The 18,327-nt window shown below is 36.5% G+C and overlaps 2 protein-coding genes across 5 annotated transcripts in view; one reads left to right on the plus strand and one right to left on the minus strand.

The window, feature by feature from the left end:
- Positions 1-3,693: 3,693 nt before the first annotated feature.
- EED (embryonic ectoderm development) overlaps positions 3,694-18,327 on the plus strand; it is a 52,125-nt gene continuing 37,491 nt past the window's right edge. The window contains exons 1-3 of one of the 4 annotated variants that reach the window (XM_037840979.1): positions 3,694-4,135; positions 9,291-9,443; positions 11,157-11,249. In XM_037840979.1, coding sequence (XP_037696907.1) covers positions 4,022-4,135; positions 9,291-9,443; positions 11,157-11,249 — 360 coding nt within the window. In that variant the 5' untranslated portion in view covers positions 3,694-4,021. The remainder of the gene's footprint in view (positions 4,136-9,290; positions 9,444-11,156; positions 11,250-18,327) is intronic. The other 3 variants (XM_037840980.1, XM_037840977.1, XM_037840978.1) reach the window with 3 other exon arrangements.
- Positions 17,394-17,908, minus strand: LOC119538175 (small ubiquitin-related modifier 2-like). The gene has a single exon (XM_037840982.1). The coding sequence runs from the start codon at positions 17,783-17,785 to the stop codon at positions 17,498-17,500; it is 288 nt and encodes a 95-aa protein (XP_037696910.1). The 5' UTR covers positions 17,786-17,908; the 3' UTR covers positions 17,394-17,497.

Genomic DNA, 18,327 nt, shown 5'->3' on the forward strand with positions numbered 1-18,327 from the left:
TTTTTCTCTTGAATCAAAGGCATAGTCTGCTTGCCAAACCGTGCCTACTCTGGTCTGTTCCTGCCTATAAGGGTGACTTTTAAAAAGTAGCACAAAAATACCACATGGGTTAGCAGCAACCCTAACCCTGTACCTCCCCTTCATAGCACTTATCACAGTTGTAATTTTACATTTCTGTGTATGATTATTTGGTTATATGTTTGTTTTCCCAACTAGACAATAAGCTCCATGACCACAGGAACCTATCTGGTTTTGTTTATTGTCAAGTATTCCCAGCAGCTAGAACAGTGACTGCCACATATTAGGTACTCAGTAAATATTTATTAAATTCATGAGATATATATTTTTAATGCTCAAAGAAAAATAGGCTTTTTGAAGGTATGGACTCTATCTTATTTTCCCTTTTATCTCCCATGGAAATTACCATACTGTTGCATATAAATGGCTTTCAGTAAATTCTTCCTGATTAATTTTGAAATATTCAAAGTCATATGATCTTCTGTTCGTAGAAAACTAGATCTGCAAGCATATGATTACCCACTGCATGAGTAATGATGAACAGTAGCTATTTATAAAGCAGAAGAGAGAAAAAATGTTGAATGAATGGGAAACAGACTTCGGTTGAAATGGAAAGAATTTAATTTAGCTTTGGAAACTTATTTCCTGGTATTTACAAGATACCAGAAGCCAATACCAAGGGAGATTATGAATTTTCTTTTTCTATATAATTAAATGTTTTTCAAAGTTTTTCAAGATACCTTAGCCACATAATTGAAAACTAAGAGGTATTTCTGACTACAGTTCTCAACAATCTAAGATAGACTTTTTTCTAAGTTTCAGAATTTAATTTGTAAATACAGAAAAATAAGCATCATAGCAAAAAAAGTTTTGCTTGTTATGTCACAAATTTAAAGACACTTCAACAAGCACTTTTTTAATCTAAGGCTCTCAGCATTAAAGTTTACATCACTATGGAACTGAAATTTTAGTTTCTGGAGATTTCAGCCATAAATATTAAGATTCCTGCTGGCAAAGCACCAGCAAATACTTCCTGCCTGTCCTCACTATTAGCCTACTTTACAATTGTAAAAAGATCTTCCAAAGGAGGAATACAATGCATGAAAGGGAAATGACTTGGGCCCTCCCTGAGTAAATCCATACAATAAGATAGACTTATTAAAATAAATTCTTTATTTTGGGATGATTTTACAGAAAAGTTACAAAGACAGTATAGAGAGATCCTGAAGCCTCAATCATTTTTTTCCACTGCTAACATCTTACATCACCATGGTACATTTGTCAAAATTAAGAAACTGAAATACATACATTACTATTAACTAAACTCCAGTTAACAGTAACTGGACTTTACCATTTTTTCCAGTTATGTCCCATTTCTGTTCCAAGTAAGACAGCTTTTTGATGTTCTTTAATAGAACATAAAAGATTATGTGAGTAGAATTACATAAATCCAGAGGTGTCTGGATCTAGTCCTTCAACTTGAGGAAAAAGTGCTTTGGCTTTGGAGTCAATCAGACTTGATCCCCAGCTCTGCCACCTTAAGAGCTGGGTATCTTCAGGCAAATTGTTTAATCACCCTAGGCCTCAGTTCCTCCTTTGTAAAATGCAGGTAGTTAAGACTTCTCCAATTATGATGGCTTCTGAAATCCTCCACAGAATTCAGTGTTAAGAAATTTATGATTTTTAACAGATAATTAGCCTTTTATATTCATTAAATTAATACCATAAAGGTAGTGATATACATAGAATACCTGTGATATTTTGCATATCTTAAATCAGTAATACTAGTAACTAATTTCCATTTATCATCCATGACTCACCAGAAAAAGATTTCTAATATCCCTCCAAGTTTTAATAAGACTCTTAAAATTTTCTTGCTTTGCTACAGATAATAAGCATGCTGCAAGGCAATTTCTTTCCATATGTGCCCTTTATCCAAATGTTCAGCACTTTTTATATTTAAAGCGAGGAATTGACTCCCACTTCCCAGCTCCCTCTGATTCCAGACACAGAGTAACTGGATTTAAAATTTAGTTGATTATCCTTTACTTACAGAGCTATATTTCACAAACATCCTTCCCAACAGAGAAGTGTTTGTCTCTGCTTATGAAAATGTCACACCAAAGAGTATCTTATTTTCTCAGTGGCTGACTCCATACCAGTCTTACTAACTGAGGAGTACTTTGCAGTGCCTGGCACATTAAAGGGTTCAACAAATAACTGCAATTATTATTAGTAGTTAGACCTGAACTTTAATTCTTTACAGCTTCCTTATTTTTCCTGAAACTTCACTGCAAAACCTTTTTTTCTGCCCTGTCTTTGCTTTACCTTGCTTTTCTCATTCTCAAACAGTTCTCTTGTGTATCTCCAAAAGGAGAATGGCTTGCAATCTGCAGATAATGAGACTGATACTCTCTGTTAAGGGACCATATAGAAGTAATTCAAGTATACAATTTTATGGACGGGGCACTCTAGACTGGTTACCCACCGGGTGACGTAACGAGGTCTAAAGGAGAAAATGTATTTAACACATCAAGTAGGTGCTCAAGAAGTGTTAGGCTCCTTTCTACCTCCTCATTTTTATAGATGAGGACATTGAGAGCATGAAAGATAAGTAATCCCAACTATGTTCTAAAAAGAAAAGATGGGGAGGGGGTGGGCTAGATTTTATTTCTGGCCGTCTTTCTCGTTCTTTTCCTGATGCTTATTCAGTTATACGGCTTGATAACCTATCTAACAAATCCTCAAGGCTCATCAGTGTATTTGGCACCTGTCAGAGCCCAGATATGGTAACGCTAACAGAGACAAATATTTTGCAGCCTTCCCTAAAATTTTTTGTATCTGATGGGCCAAGAAAATATTGTCCGTCGTCTAAGTCTCACAGTCACATACACAGTTTAAAATGACTACTGCCTGATAGGCCTTGACGTTGTTCAAAGCCTTGACAACCCTTTGGCAGTTAAAAAGAGCCCTTTGGCTTAATTCATTGGGGTCTAGAATCATATTACGATTTCAGAATATTCATACTTAAGTCTTACATAATATTGGCACTAAATGGGTGAGCATAATTGTTCATTGCATTAAGTATTCAACAGAATAAATATTCATCAAAAATTTAGGGCGCATTCACAGACTATAATTTCGTAGTGCTTCGGAAATGCATGCCGGGTTATGGAAACCTGGTGGAAAACTACCTGGTTTCAACAAGCAACATTTCCAAAAGAGGTGGCGCTTGGAGGAGGCGGGTCGGAACAACCCAGCGCGAGAATACGCTCCGGCGCATGCGCGTCTCCCAGTGAGTAACTTCCATTTGCGAAAGGGGGAGGCAAATGGAAAGTAATCTACGGCTTTGGAATTTCTACATTTGATCAAAAATTAGGTTGTGAACAGTTACGTCACTTATCTGAAAGCGTTATCCTCCGCATTCAAGATTAAGGACACTTGACATACACCGCTAAAGCAAGAGGTGACTTCTCTTCTCTCCCCCCGCCCCCTGGCAGATTTGTGGTCCAGTCCATTCCACAGAGTTTCGAGACCTTGCAGCGGGTCGGTGATCGAAGGTTTGGGCCAACTGCGGCTGAAACGGCTTTGGAAGGAGGAAGGGGGCTAGGGAGCATACCTCTGAGTCCCGCCTCTCCCTTACGAGGTGCTAGTGGGGAAAGGGGACGGACGAAATACTACTGCCCTCGAAAGCCAACAGATCATACCTCTCCTAGCAAACTGCTGGGAGGGCAGCGGGAAAAGGGCAAGACGGCAGTAGGGAAAGGGAAGGAGCCAGAAAGCCGCGCGGGAGGGCGCGCACGCGCGCCCCTTTTTCAGCAGTGTGGCGGGGTCGCACACACGCCCGCCTCGGCGGCTGGGCGCAGTTTGCGACAGTGGGGGGAGCGGTGGAGGTGGCGGCGGCAGTGGCAGCTTTGCGGCAAGCTCCGGCCGGGCTTGCTTGACGGCGGTGTGGCGGAGGCCCCGCCCGAGGCGGCAGGAACCTGGAGGGAGGCGGAGGAATATGTCCGAGAGGGAAGTGTCGACAGCAGCGGCGGGAGCAGACATGCCTGCGGCCAAAAAGCAGAAGCTGAGCAGCGACGAGAACAGCAACCCCGACCTCTCAGGAGACGAAAATGTGAGTGGAACCCCAAGCAGTCTAGATGGGACTTTGGAGTGAAAGTTTTTAATTCTTTTTAAACTCTAGAGTTGGGGGCGGGCGGGCTCCTGTTGGGGGAGGGAGAGGTGTCATCCTCTGCTCCGGAAAACGCGGGCGTGGAGGAGAAAATCGAACTTGTCTCTGTGGGGATTTTGAGCTGGGGCCGAAGGCAAGCAGAAACTTTGCGAAGAGAGTGGTTTAAGTAATTGGATGATGGTGAGCGGGTCAGAGGGGTCCGTTCTGGAATCTTGTTGCGTGTGACGGAAAACGTTTGGGCCTTCGGAAGATTTGGGGAGAGTGCGGATCTGAGATTCCAGTAATTTAAAAGGCATGGTAGAGATTTTTCTGAGATAGGAAGGAGGGCGACAGTCTTTTAGTGCGTCTTCTAAAGGAGTTTGGAGGCATTGTCACTCTTGAGGCCTCTTCTCCTGGATGGGAATTGTAAATCTTCGACTTAATTGGGTTTGGGTGACTCTTAAGGGCGTTTTTGTGTCTGCTCCTGCCCTGAAGCAAACCTCGTGAAGATAGTATTTGAGTGTCTGGCGTTTTTTGCCAGAGAAGCAGAATTGAAAGGGTAATCTTCTTACTTGGAGTTGGAAGGACCCAAGGACCCAAGGAATGAGAAAGGAGGGCTTCTTTGAAAGTTGTTACTTAAGATAAGGAGGACGACCTGAAAGATAACAGACAACGGTGGTAAAAGCATATATGCTTCAATGTGGGCTCGGGCGCTCGCAGAGTGTAAGGTATTTTGGAATTAGACTTTTTTTAATGCTCTGAGATAGATTTTGGTAGTTTAGTAGCAGCAATTGACCAAACTTAAGTTTAGGTGACTCGCCAGTAACAAATTGACATTAGTAAATGTAAATTGAGGACTGAAATTCAGCCTGGAAATACTCAAATTGAAATTCTTGGTGTGTGTGTAAGATAAACAAGAAGGATGAATGTGTAAGTAAGTATAGGGAGTGAATGATGCTTAGGTAACATACACTTGGAACTTCCAGGTGATAACTAGAGGACATGGACATTTCAGATTTACTTAGAATTCCTTAGAAAGGATAATATTATTATTATTTTTAATTGCATTTAGTTTTATTGAGGTATGTTCACATACCATACAATCAAGGGATAATATTTTAACTTGCACACCAAAGCACTTAGGAAAGTTGCAGTGGTTCTCCCACAATCTTTTAGCTTGTTTTTGAACCATTTAAGTTTTATAAAAAACAAAATAAAAATTTGATAGCTATTTTAGAGTATTTTTTTCTTAGTTTACAGATGTTAGGATATAAATCAGTTTTGTGTTTTAAATTTATATCCAAAATAAAGTCAGCAAATTTCTAAAAGACAATTCATTCAAGAATATTGCTCCAAAATGTTAGCCATTGAACCCTCTTATTATAATATATCACAATATCTGAATATTTTTAAAAAATTTTAAGGTGTTGTATAAGGGTAGTGTAAATTACTCTTTTTCTCAGTTTGGCTGGTTTCAGGAATTTTTACATTTAGTTCCTAAATTCTACATCATAAACACTCACTGAAGCATGTATAAGGCATGATATTGGGACCTAATTTATCACTGAAGTGATGGGAAAGATTCCTTTGGCAGGTAGAAGAAAGATATTTGGGGGGTTGTCAGTTTAGTGGATCTTGGACTTGAAATTTCTGAAAAACCTGGGTGTTGAATGTTACTTTAATTTTTTTTTTCCTGTTTGTGCTTCCCAAACTTATTATATATTAAAATGTAACATTTGTGACCCTCTTCCAGTCCTTGGAGCTTGTTACTTTTATTTCTGGATTTTTAAAAACTTCTTTAGTAGATTAGACCAGCAATTAAAAGCAGAGAGGCTGGATCCAAATGCTGGGTTAAAATCCCTGCTCTACCACATTCTGGTTGTGGGACCTTGAGCAAGGTACTTAAGCTCTCTGCCTCAACTTCTTATCTGAAAAATGGAGATAATGTATTCGCCTCTTGGGGGTATTTGTGAGGACTAAATGTTGCAATATAGGTAACATTCCTAGAAGAGTCCCCTGCCCTTAATAAGTACTAGACAAATGTTAATTATTTATAGTAATTATTTTGTGGTCACATAGTTTAGAGTTATGTTTCTTCTACATGCTTGATAATCAGGCAAAATGTTATGAAAATTTAACATATTAAGACAGAGGAAAATTTCAGGGCCAAATAAATTGAAAGCATATTTTCTATTTGCAGCACGTAAGGGTAATACATTCTTTGGTGCATTCTAAAGCTATTCAGAACCAAATGAATGGGTTAAGCTTTTGTTTTGGTTCCTCCGTTTGGATAAGGGCTTTTTAACTGTTTTGGGCCATGGACCTCTTTGTAAATCCTGTGGCATAAAATAAATGCATAAAATAAAGTATGTAAGGTTACAAAAAGAATTAATTATAAAATCATATTATAAAAATATTTTAAATACATATCTGATATATACTTACATGTGTTTCTTTATTAGCCCATTGAATAACAAGGTCAACAGCTAGCCTGATAGTGATGGGCATAAATGATTTTTTGAGGTCTGCAACAACTATAAGAGAGTGTAAAAATACCTGATTTTTATTGGTGGCAATTACATTAACATTAGCATAAATGTTACCTGCATTCATATTTGAAGGTATTGCTAAATTTCAGTTAGAGGTAGTGAAAATTGAAGATGTAATTTTCCCTCCAGTTAACTTTACAGGCTTTCCAAATTCCATCCAAGGACCCCTGATCTAGGATATAGGGGAGGCAATAAGGGAAGTGAGTCAAGAACATTATCAAAAAATGCATTTGGAAAAAAGTATAACAAGGGCAGTGGTTTTACTCTTTGAGGATGCTGAATATAAGAACGCCAAAAAGTGAGTGAATGAGGGGAGGATGTGGAGGATGGTCCCAAGTTGCAGAAAGCAAACACTTTTTGAATTAGAGGTAGGGTAGCCTGAGCAATTATTACTGTTAAGGAGAATCAGCTAATTCAAAGGACACATTTTAAATTAATATATTATTTGCCATTTTATTGGACTTTTAAAGCTCATGTAACTGCAGAGTAGTTAGCTTCTGCAAGAGTACTAATGGTTCCCTGGGAATAAGATCAGAGAGCTAAATCTGGACTTGTCTTCTGTAACCTGTGGCAAGATTAAGGGACAAATTACTATCCCTGTGTCTGTTTCCTCGGTGGGCAAATGAAGATGATAGTGTCATATTTGTTGCACAGCATCATTCTGTGATTTGAGGAGGGGGCCTGGTGGAAATCAACCTGTATACATATTAGACACATGGGTAAAATTTGATTTTAATTTAAAGAAAAATGAAAGCATTTAATTCCACCTTGATTTGCCTTTGGAGATGGCTAAATTAAGTGGTAAAAAGTGAAAAATGTGCAGCCTGTCCTATATTTGACAGTAATTTGTGTGGCCTTGTAATTGGCAATTGAATGTTTAGCCAGAATGTGAAGAAGCTGGTATAAAAATATCTAAGTTTTATTATTTCATTTCTCTAGAGTTAAAAAGATAATTTTCAGAAAAAGGTAAAGGAACACATGCTAAAGATTTTGATTTTACTCATGGAGTAAAGGAATGTAAAGTTGAACTGCAAATGTTGACAAAAACTGACTTTTCCAACAAGTAGAAGGGAAGATAATTTGAATCTCTATCTGGCAAGACAAAATTTGCATGTCTATAAATTGTAGAACTTAGAAGTGTTTAAAATAGCTCAAAGACTATGAAGAGGGCTGGAATCTGGTAACCTGGAAGGGTGTGCTATAGGCAGTGCATAGTTTTCTATTGAAACGTTTTTTCTGTGCTAGATTTTAGCTATGTAAATGAACTGAAAGGTGGGAGAAATAGGTATAGATTAAAACATGGAAACTGAACATTTTCTGCCTCAATAAAATTATAGTTAGGATATTTATTAGGACCTGGAGTGTACTACTATCTATCCATTTTATTCTTTTTTTTCCTCCTAATCAGTGTATTCCAGAAAAATAAGTGTATTTCTTAGAAAAACTTTTCATTTGGGGACCACTTGAAGTTTTGAAAACCAGTCACAAAAACTACCGTTTAATACATACTATTTTTAAATGAATTAATATGAATTTTTAATGTAATGTTTCACACTCCAGTTAATTTTTAACTTATAATATTATAAAACCAGCTTTAGGAAGCAATACTTTAGAAATAGTCCCTAAGGCACTGTTTCCCAGTCTGTGTTCTAATAGATGGAAATAGGTACTGCATGAAAAAAGTTTTCCTCTATAGAATGAATTTAGGAACTACTGCCCTAAGATGATTGGTTTAATGAAATATCTTCATTGTAAAGAAGACATACGGAATTTGTAATCAAAAGAGGCTGTGAAATACACTTTTGAGATTAGAAGGCCAGTAAAATATCTTATGGACTGGAGGTAAGGTATAAATTAGTTGCAATTATTTCTATATTTAGAAGGATTTTACTTTAGAGAGCCTCTGGAATTCTAATGTAACTATTATTACTGTTTTATAGCTACAAGGCAGGTTTCACTTGTAAATAACAACGAATAATGTAGGAATTTTAAAAAGTCCTAAATGGTTTAAGTGTTAATATTTGAATGATACATTTGTGTGACAACAGGATTTTCAGAAAACTACATTTGCAGAAGGAGCACTGACATTCCTGTCTGGAATAGCCACCCACCCCCATGCTCTAAACTAAGTAGCAGTCAGATAAATTATGGAGATGGTGTAGTTCAGTCAGGTAAATTTATGAATCAGAGCTTTGGAGTTGTTTCTCCAGGAAGAGACCAGTTAGGCTCTAAGCAACAGTTTCCTTCTCTAACAGTACCTTGAAGAGTTCTAAGGTTCCAATGAGCCAATGTATTAAAGTGACTGGGACAGACCACTTTAAACATTACTTAAAGGCATTATTACTGATGTCATTATCATCATTCTAAATCTACAAAAATTTTGTTTAGCTGGATTTGCTTTTTATTCTCATTTAGAGGAATAAATTTTTCCATTTTCTTGCAGAATTTATTATTCTTTTATTAATCTTTTATTAATCTTTTAGGTTGGTCAGCCCCTACTCAGTACAGTCATTTGCTGCTAAATACAATATTGCTGTTTCATGTAATTTTTCCTAATTTGCTACTTACAGGATGATGCTGTCAGTATAGAAAGTGGTACAAACACTGAACGCCCTGATACACCTACAAATACACCAAATGCACCTGGAAGGAAAAGTTGGGGGAAGGGAAAATGGAAGTCAAAGAAATGCAAATATTCTTTCAAGTGTGTAAATAGTCTCAAGGTATGTGTAAAAAGATAGATCAAGTGGGCTGAATGGTAGGTCCCAGAATTATTTCTCAAGTGGTAAACATTTTAGCCTTAAGATACTCTGCCAAGTTGAATTATTCTAAGATTAGTGTTTTGAAGATTTTTATTTTTGTAGTTCAGATGATTATTTGTTATAAGCCATCTCATGCTTGTTTAGTTTTTCTTTTGTTTTTTCCAAATGTAAATGGGTTGTATCTGGTATTGCAGGTTGGTTCTGCTTTATTTTTTTGCTTTCAAATAAAAGATTTGGGGAAATGTTACTCTGTATTTTGGAAGAACTTAAAAAAATAAGCCAATTCCTGGCACTAATTATTAAAAGTAAACATGACCAATTAACTTTGAGTCAGCATAAACTGAAACGGATGTCTTAATTTTGTACTTTTTTTAAAAAATTTAACTTCATCCTTTGTTTTATTTTTAATTATTTTGAAAGAAAAAGGTAAAAGTTTAAAAGGTTTTGAATATTCAATATTTAATGAAAACAAGAGCGGTTCGGTGACTTAAATCACTGCTTTCTCAACAGTATTTTTATTTAATTCATAAAAAGGATTACCTGTATTTAAGATGTTTTCCTTTACATATGTATTCGTTTTTTTTTTTTTGTTTTTTACATTTGGTGTTCTTTCCTATACTTAATAAAAATGTAAGTTGCATTGTCTTATATAAATTAAAACCTTTTCTAAATATGTAAATATACTTTTAGAGTAAGGTCTTTGGAAAGTATAAAAAGCTACTGCCCTGTGCTGTCACATTTTCCTGTCTGTTGAGCAAAATTAGGTGCTTGGTATATCAGTGATACCCACTTAAAAAGAGAAATTAATTGCAGCATATAAAAAAAAAGAAAAGTTAATTCTAGTTTCATGTTAATGTTTATTTATGTTAACCTTTTTATTTCATAGATTTTTTTTAAATCGTTTTACATATTTTGAAATCATAAATCTGTGGCTTTTCAAAAGTGAAAATAGTGCCGTAGAGTGAACATGAAAGTTACTGTTAAATGCCAGGTTATGGCCAGTAAAATCCTTAGACTGACAGATAACTTGTGTGAACAGAAGTAAATAATTATTTTTTGTACACTTCCTTATAGCCTTCTTGTTTTTGTTTTTAAACTGTTTTTGAAGTTAACAGTCCGTTCTCTGCCCGAGCCCTACTCGTCAACTAATTTTATTCTTTTAAGACCCAAATTCAAGATTATTTAAAACTGTTTCTACAGGAGTCTGATACGCTTCCCCTTACAAGGGAAAAATTAAATCTAATAACAAAGTTTAGTGAATGCTAGAGAAGCTGTGTTAACTCATTTGTTAGTTTCCTGTTTGAGAAAAATAAAGCATCCTTACGGCCAGAGAGGTTCAATGCATCTGCCAAACTTGTCCAGATTATTATAATTCAGATGACTAAGATTGTATAAAACGCAAATATATCAAAGTATTTTCTTAGATAAGTATTTGTTATGTAAAGTGTGACTTAACACTTGGAAAACTTTATCAGGCACCCATATTTAAAAATATGAAAACTGAACTAGTAAATGTATTTTAATATTTGTATCAAAAGTTTATATATGATACACAAAATAATATCTTGCATTTTGGAAAAAAATTTTAAGGGGGAAGTTCAGTTGTTTGCCCGTGTACCATTTTTTTGCTTTCTAAAATATATTAATTTTTCTTATTTCATAATTATTTTATAGGAAGATCATAACCAACCACTGTTTGGAGTTCAGTTTAACTGGCATAGTAAAGAAGGAGATCCATTAGTGTTTGCAACTGTTGGAAGTAACAGAGTGAGTGTTTGGCATTTGGCTTGATTATTGGACTTGTTAGAAATTGAAGTGGAATTATTTTGAAGTAAATTTAATCTAGTTGGTTTGACAGTACAATTCTTTCATGTAAAAGTGAAGCATTCTAGAAATGGTCATATTAAAACTAATATTCATGATTGAAAAATATATATTTCATATTCATGACTGTTCTTATTCTTGAACTGATTTCAGTAGTTGCTTCTTATTCAAATAGGAGGAGAAGGCTGTTTTTTTCCCTTCAAATAATAAACATAGTTAGTGGCTCTATAAGTGCAAAGCATACATCCATTGGACATAAATAATATATATTGAAAGTGTTTTAATTGTTTATTTTTATTGGAGAAATTGTAGGTTTACTGAAGGATCATGGAGAAAATAGAGTTCCCATATAACTGCTCTGATTTTAAACATTTTGTATTAGTGTGGTACCTTTGTTACAAATGATGAGAAGATACTATAAATGTACTGCTAACTATAGTCTGTAGTTTATATTAGGGTCCACTGATTGTGTTGTACAGTCTTACGGTTTTTTTACTTTTAATTTTTGTTCTAGAAACACATATTCCACTTAATATTTTTCCTTTTAACCATGTTGTTGTGTAAATAGAGTGGTGTTAATTACATTCACAATGTTCTGTTACCATCACCAGTATACATTACCAAAACTTTTCTGTCAACCCAAACTGAAATTCTGTGCCAATTAATAATTGACTCCCATTCCCTACCCATACGCCAGGCCCTGGAAACCTATCCTAGTTTCTGACTCTATGAATTTGCTTATTCTAACAGTTTCAAATAAGAGAAATCATACAATATTTGTCATTTTGTGTCTGGCTTACTGCACACAACATGTTGCTTTTGAGGTTCATCCATGTCACATGTATCAGAATTTCATTTTCACAACTGATTTCTACTTCATTATCATGTATGTGTCACATTTCCTTTGTCCATTCATCTGTTGATGGACACGTGAATTGCTTCCATCTTTTGGAAGTTGTGAATAATGCTGCTGTGAACATCGGCTTACACATATATGCTCAAATCCCTGCTTTCAGTTCTTTTGGATATATACCTAGAAATGGGATTGCCATATCATAAGGTGATTATATACTTAACTTTCTGAGGAACTGCTAAATTGCTTTCCACAGAGGTTGCACCATTTTATACTCCTACCAGCAGTGAACAGATATTCTTATTTCTCCACATCCTCTCCAACACTTCTCATTTTTCGTTTTATGGATAGTAGCTATTCTAGTGGGTGTGAAATGGTATCTCATTGTGATTTTAATTTGCATTTCCCTAATGGCAGATGGACATCTTTTCATATCCTTTTTTGGCTTTGGTAGATCTTCTTTGGACAAATGTCTGTTCAACTCTTTTACCCATTTTTTTAACTGGGTTATTTGACTTTTTTTTTTAATTGCGTTGTAGGATTTCTTTATAAATTCTAGAAATTAAACCCTTATCAGATATGTGGTTTCCGATAATTTCTCCTATTCTGTAGGTACTTTTTACTTTAATGAGTAAGTCCTTTGATGCACAGAAGTTTTCGATTTTGGTGAAGTCCCATTTATCTGTTTTTTCTTTTGCTGCTTGTGCTTTGGGGTAAAGCCTAAGAAACCTTTGCTTAACACAGGGTCCTGAAGATGCTTTCTTATGTTTTCTTCCAAGAGCTTTATAGTCTTGGTTTTTATATTTACATCTTTGATTCATGTTGAGTTAATTTTGTATATGGTGTGAGGTAGGGGTCCACCTTCATTCTGTTGCATATGGCCATCCAGTTTTCCCATCACCATTTGTTGAACAGACTCTTTCCCAATTGAGTAGAACTTGGCACCCTTGTAAAAAACTCAGTTGTCCACAGATGTGAGGATCTATTTATGAACTCTCAGTTTGATTCCATTTATCTGTATGTCTGTCCTTGCCAACACCATGCTGCTTTGACCACTGTGGCTTTATAATCAGAAGTTTTTAACTATTCATGGCCCTTACTTTTCCATATAAATTTGATGACTTATTTTTCCGTTTCTGCAGAGAGGGCTCTTGGAATTTTGATTGGGGTTGCATTGACTCTTGAAATCACTTTGGGTAGAAATGACTTCTTGCCTATATTTAGTGTTCTAATTTGTGAGCATGGAATATCCATCATTTATTCAGGTTGTCTTTGATTTCTTTTAGCAATATTTTATAGTTTTCCTTGTATAAGTCCTTTACATCCTTGGTTATGTTTATTTGTAGATATTTGATTCTTTTAGTTGCTATTTTAAATGGAATTTCTTTCTTAGTTTCCTCTTCAGCATTTTTATTTCTAGTGTGTAGAAAACTGGTTTTGGGGTGTTGATCTTGTACCCTGCCACATTGCTGAATTTGTTTATTACCTCTAGAAGCTTTATTGTAGAGTCTTCAGGATTTTCTGAGTAAGATCCTATCATCTGCAAATAGGGAGTTTTACTTCTTCCTTTCAAATTTGGATACCTTTTATTTCTTTTTCTTGCCTAGTTGCTCTGGCTACAACTTCCAGTACAATTTTTTTTTTTTTAATCTTCATTTTATTGAGATAGATTCACATACCACGCAGTCATACGAAACAAATCGTACTTTCGATTGTTTACAGTACCATTACATAGTTGTACATTCATCACCTAAATCAATCCCTGACACCTTCATTAGCACACACACAAAAATAACAACAATAATAATTAGAGTGAAAAAGAGCAATTGAAGTAAAAAAGAACACTGGGTACCTTTGTCTGTTTGTTTCCTTCCCCTATTTTTCTACTCATCCATCCATAAACTAGACAAAGTGGAGTGTGGTCCTTATGGCTTTCCCAATCCCACTGTCACCCCTCATAAACTACATTTTTATACAACTGTCTTCGAGATTCATGAGTTCTGGGTTGTAGTTTGATAGTTTCAGGTATCCACCACCAGCTACCCCAATTCTTTAGAACCTAAAAAGGGTTGTCTAAAGTGTGCGTAAGAGTGCCCACCAGAGTGACCTCTCGGCTCGTTTTGGAATCTCTCTGCCACTGAAGCTTATTTCATTTCCTTTCACATCCCCCTTTTGGTCAAGAAGATGTTCTCCGTCCCATGATACCGGGTCTACATTCCTCCCCAGGAGTCATATTCCACGTTGCCAGGGAGATTCACTCCCCTGGGTGTCTGATCCCACGTAGTGGGGAGGGCAGTGATTTCACCTTTCAAGTTGGCTTAGCCAGAGAGAGAGGGCCACATCTAAGCAACAAAGAGGTATTTGGGAGGAGGCTCCTAGGCACAACCATAGGGAGGCCTAGCCTCTCCTTTGCAGCAACCGTCTTCCCAAGGGTAAAACTTATGGTAGAGGGCTCAACCCATCAAACCACCAGTCCCCTATGTCTGTGGTCATGTTAGCAACCATGGAGGTGGGGTAGGCGAATACCCCTGCATTCTCCACAGGCTCCTCAAGGGGGCACTACATCTTTTTTTTCCTTGTTTTTCTTTTTTTTTTTAACTTCCCCTTGTTTTTTAAATCAACTGTATGAAAAAAAAGTTAAAAAGAAAACAAACATACAATAAAAGAACATTTCAAAGAGACCATAACAAGGGAGTAAGAAAAAGACAACTAACCTAAGATAACTGCCTAACTTCCAACATGTTCCTACTTTACCCCAAGAAAGTTACATAATATAGCAACATTTCTGTGAACTTGTTCCTACTATATCCATCAGAAATTAACAGACCATAGTCATTCCTGGGCATCCCCAGAACATTAAATAGCTTATCTGTTCTCCTTGGATTATTGTTCCCCCTTCCTTAATTGCTCTCTACTGCTAGTTCCCCTACATTCTACATTATAAACCATTTATTTTACATTTTTCAAAGTTCACATTAGTGGTAGCATATAATATTTCTCTTTTTGTGCCTGGCTTATTTCGCTCAGCATTATGTCTTCAAGGTTCATCCATGTTGTCATATGTTTCACGAGATCGTTCTTTCTTACTGCCGTGTAGTATTCCATCGTGTGTATATACCACATTTTATTTATCCACTCACCTGTTGAAGGACATTTGGGTTGTTTCCATCTCTTGGCAATTGTGAATGATGCTGCTATGAACATTGGCGTGCAGATATCTGTTCGTGTCACTGCTTTCCGATCTTCCGGGTATATACCGAGAAGTGCAATCGCTGGATCGAATGGTAACTCTATCTCTAGTTTTCTAAGGAACTGCCAGACTGACTTCCAGAGTGGCTGAACCATTATACAGTCCCACCAACAGTGAATAAGAGTTCCAATTTCTCCACATCCCCTCCAGCATTTGTAGTTTCCTGTTTGTTTAATGGCAGCCATTCTAACCGGTGTTAGATGGTATCTCATTGTGGTCTTAATTTGCATCTCTCTAATAGCTAGTGAAGCTGAACATTTTTTCATGTGTTTCTTGGCCATTTGTATTTCCTCTTCAGAGAACTGTCTTTTCATATCTTTTGCCCATTTTATAATTGGGCTGTCTGTACTATTGTCATTGAGTTGTAGGATTTCTTTATATATGCAAGATATCAGTCTTTTGTCAGATACATGGTTTCCAAAAATTTTTTCCCATTGAGTTGGCTGCCTCTTTACCTTTTTGAGAAATTCCTTTGAGGTGCAGAAACTTCTAAGCTTGAGGAGTTCCCATTTATCTATTTTCTCTTTTGTTGCTTGTGCTTTGGGTGTAAAGTCTAGGAAGTGGCCGCCTAATACAAGGTCTTGAAGATGTTTTCCTACATTATCTTCTAGGAGTTTTATGGTACTTTCTTTTATATTCCAGTACAATTTTGAATAACATTGGTGACAGTGGGCATCCTTGCCTTGTTATGATCTTAGAGAGAAAGCTTTCAATCTTTGACCATTGAGTATAATGTTGGCTGTGGGGTTTTCATATATGCTCTTTATCATGTTGAGGAAGTGTACCTCTATTCCTAGTTTTCTATGTGTTTTTATCAAGAATGGGTGCTGGTTTTGTGAACTGCCTTTTCTGTGTCAGTTGTGAGGATCATGTGGTCCTTTTCCTTTGTTCTATTAATGTGTATTACATTAACTGAATTTTTTATGTTCAATCACCCTTGCATGTCATGTATTATTCTTTTAATGTGCTGTTGGATTTGGTTTCCTGAGGATTTTTGCATCTATATCCATAAGGTAAATTGGTTTTTAATTTTCTTTTCTTGTGAAATCTTTATCTGACTTTGGTATTAGGGTAATGTTGGCCTTGTATAGAATCAGTTGGGAAGTGTTTGTTCTTCAGTTTCTTGGAAGAGTTTGAGCAGTATTGGTATTAATTGTTTTTGGAATGTTTGGTGAAATTCAACAGTGAAGCCACCTGGCCCTGGGCTTTACTTTGTTGGAAGGTTTTTTGTTTTTTTTTCAATTCAGTTTTATTGAAATATATTCACATACCATACAATCATCCATGGTATACAATCAGCTGTTCATAGTACGATCATATAATTATGCATTCATCACCACAATCTATTTCTGAACATTTTCCTTACATCAGAAAGAATCAGAATTAGAATAAAAAATAAAAGTAAAAAAAAGAACACCCAAACCATCCCCCCCATCCCACCCTATTTGTCATTTAGTTTTTTTTTTTTTTTTTTTTTTTTTTTTTTTTTCATTTTAAACAAGAAGTTTATTTAAACAACAAGACGCTTGACTTGAAGGGAAAACTATCTAGGATTCATTTCTTTTAGAGTAATTTATCCCTACTTAAAGACAGATTGCCCTACATGTAACAGCTACGTACAAAAAAGTTATAAAATTGTCCTTGGTTTTACAATGATAAATGAAAAACATTAAAATTCTCCAATCGAACAAGGTATGCAAGGATTTTTTATGTTGTTGGTTTTTGTTAACAGTGAGAGCAAAATAACTTACTGGAATATAAAGATAAGAGTTGAATGAGCATGCCACTAATGGAGAAAGGGGGTATTTTCACAGAACCAGTATTTTTTTTCCCCATCCCATCTCCATTTGATGTCAATCAAAACATACCATTGGCCATTTAGTAAAAAAAAAAAAAGCAATATGCTTGTGCACATACACCACTTACTTTATGTACAATAAAGGAATGGGGAAGGGAAAAATGAAATAATAGAGAAAACTATACTGTAGTAGTCAGGATGTGGTGGAACCAAATTGCAGTTTTTCTAATTGAGAATGTATTCTTGGTCTGTAGGAACAGAGTTCTGGAGTAAAGTAGCATGCTCCCTTTTTAATAGACACCTCCTGTCTGCTGCTGGAACACATCAATTGTATCTTCATCCTCCATTTCCAACTGTGCAGGTGTGTCTGTTTCATTGATTGGCTGCCCGTCAAACCAGAATCTGATCTGCCTCATTGACAAACCCTGTCGTTCACAATAGGCTTTCATTAGTTTACTAAGTGGTGTATGCCTCTTAATCTTAAACTGCACCACAGAACCATCCTGCCCCGCCACCTTCAAATTAATATGATCGTTGTTCTCAGTCTTGACTCCTTCCTTGGGTTTTTCGTCGGCCATGACGAGAGCCGGGGTCTCCTCAGCTGCCGCTTCACAAAAGAGGTACCAGGTCCACACCGAACGAGCACACAAGCAGCACCAGAAGCGGCAGAAGGAGGCGGCGGCAGTGGTGGAGGAGGGAGAGGGTGCGCGCACGTCGTGCGCTCCTTTCCCCCTCCCTCTGTCATTTAGTTTTTATCCCCATTTTTCTAATCATCCATCCATACACTAGATAAAGGGAGTGTGATCTGCAAGGTTTTCACAATCACACCGTCACCCCTTGTAATCTACATTGTTATGTAATCATCTTCAGGCGTCCAGACTACTGGGTTGGAGTTTGGTAGTTTCAGATATTTACTTCTAGCTATTCCAATACATTAAAACCTAAGAGGTAGTTACCTATATAGTGCATAAGAATGTCCACCAGAGTGAACTCTCGACTCCATCTGAAATCTCTCAGCCACTGAAACTATTTCGTCTCATTTTGCATCCCCCTTTTGGTCAAGAAAAGATTCTCAATTCCACGATGCTGGGTCCAGATTCATCCTCGGGAGTCATATCCT

This window comes from Choloepus didactylus, chromosome 6, assembly GCF_015220235.1.
Source record: "Choloepus didactylus isolate mChoDid1 chromosome 6, mChoDid1.pri, whole genome shotgun sequence".
In the NCBI taxonomy this organism is placed as follows: domain Eukaryota; kingdom Metazoa; phylum Chordata; class Mammalia; order Pilosa; family Megalonychidae; genus Choloepus; species Choloepus didactylus.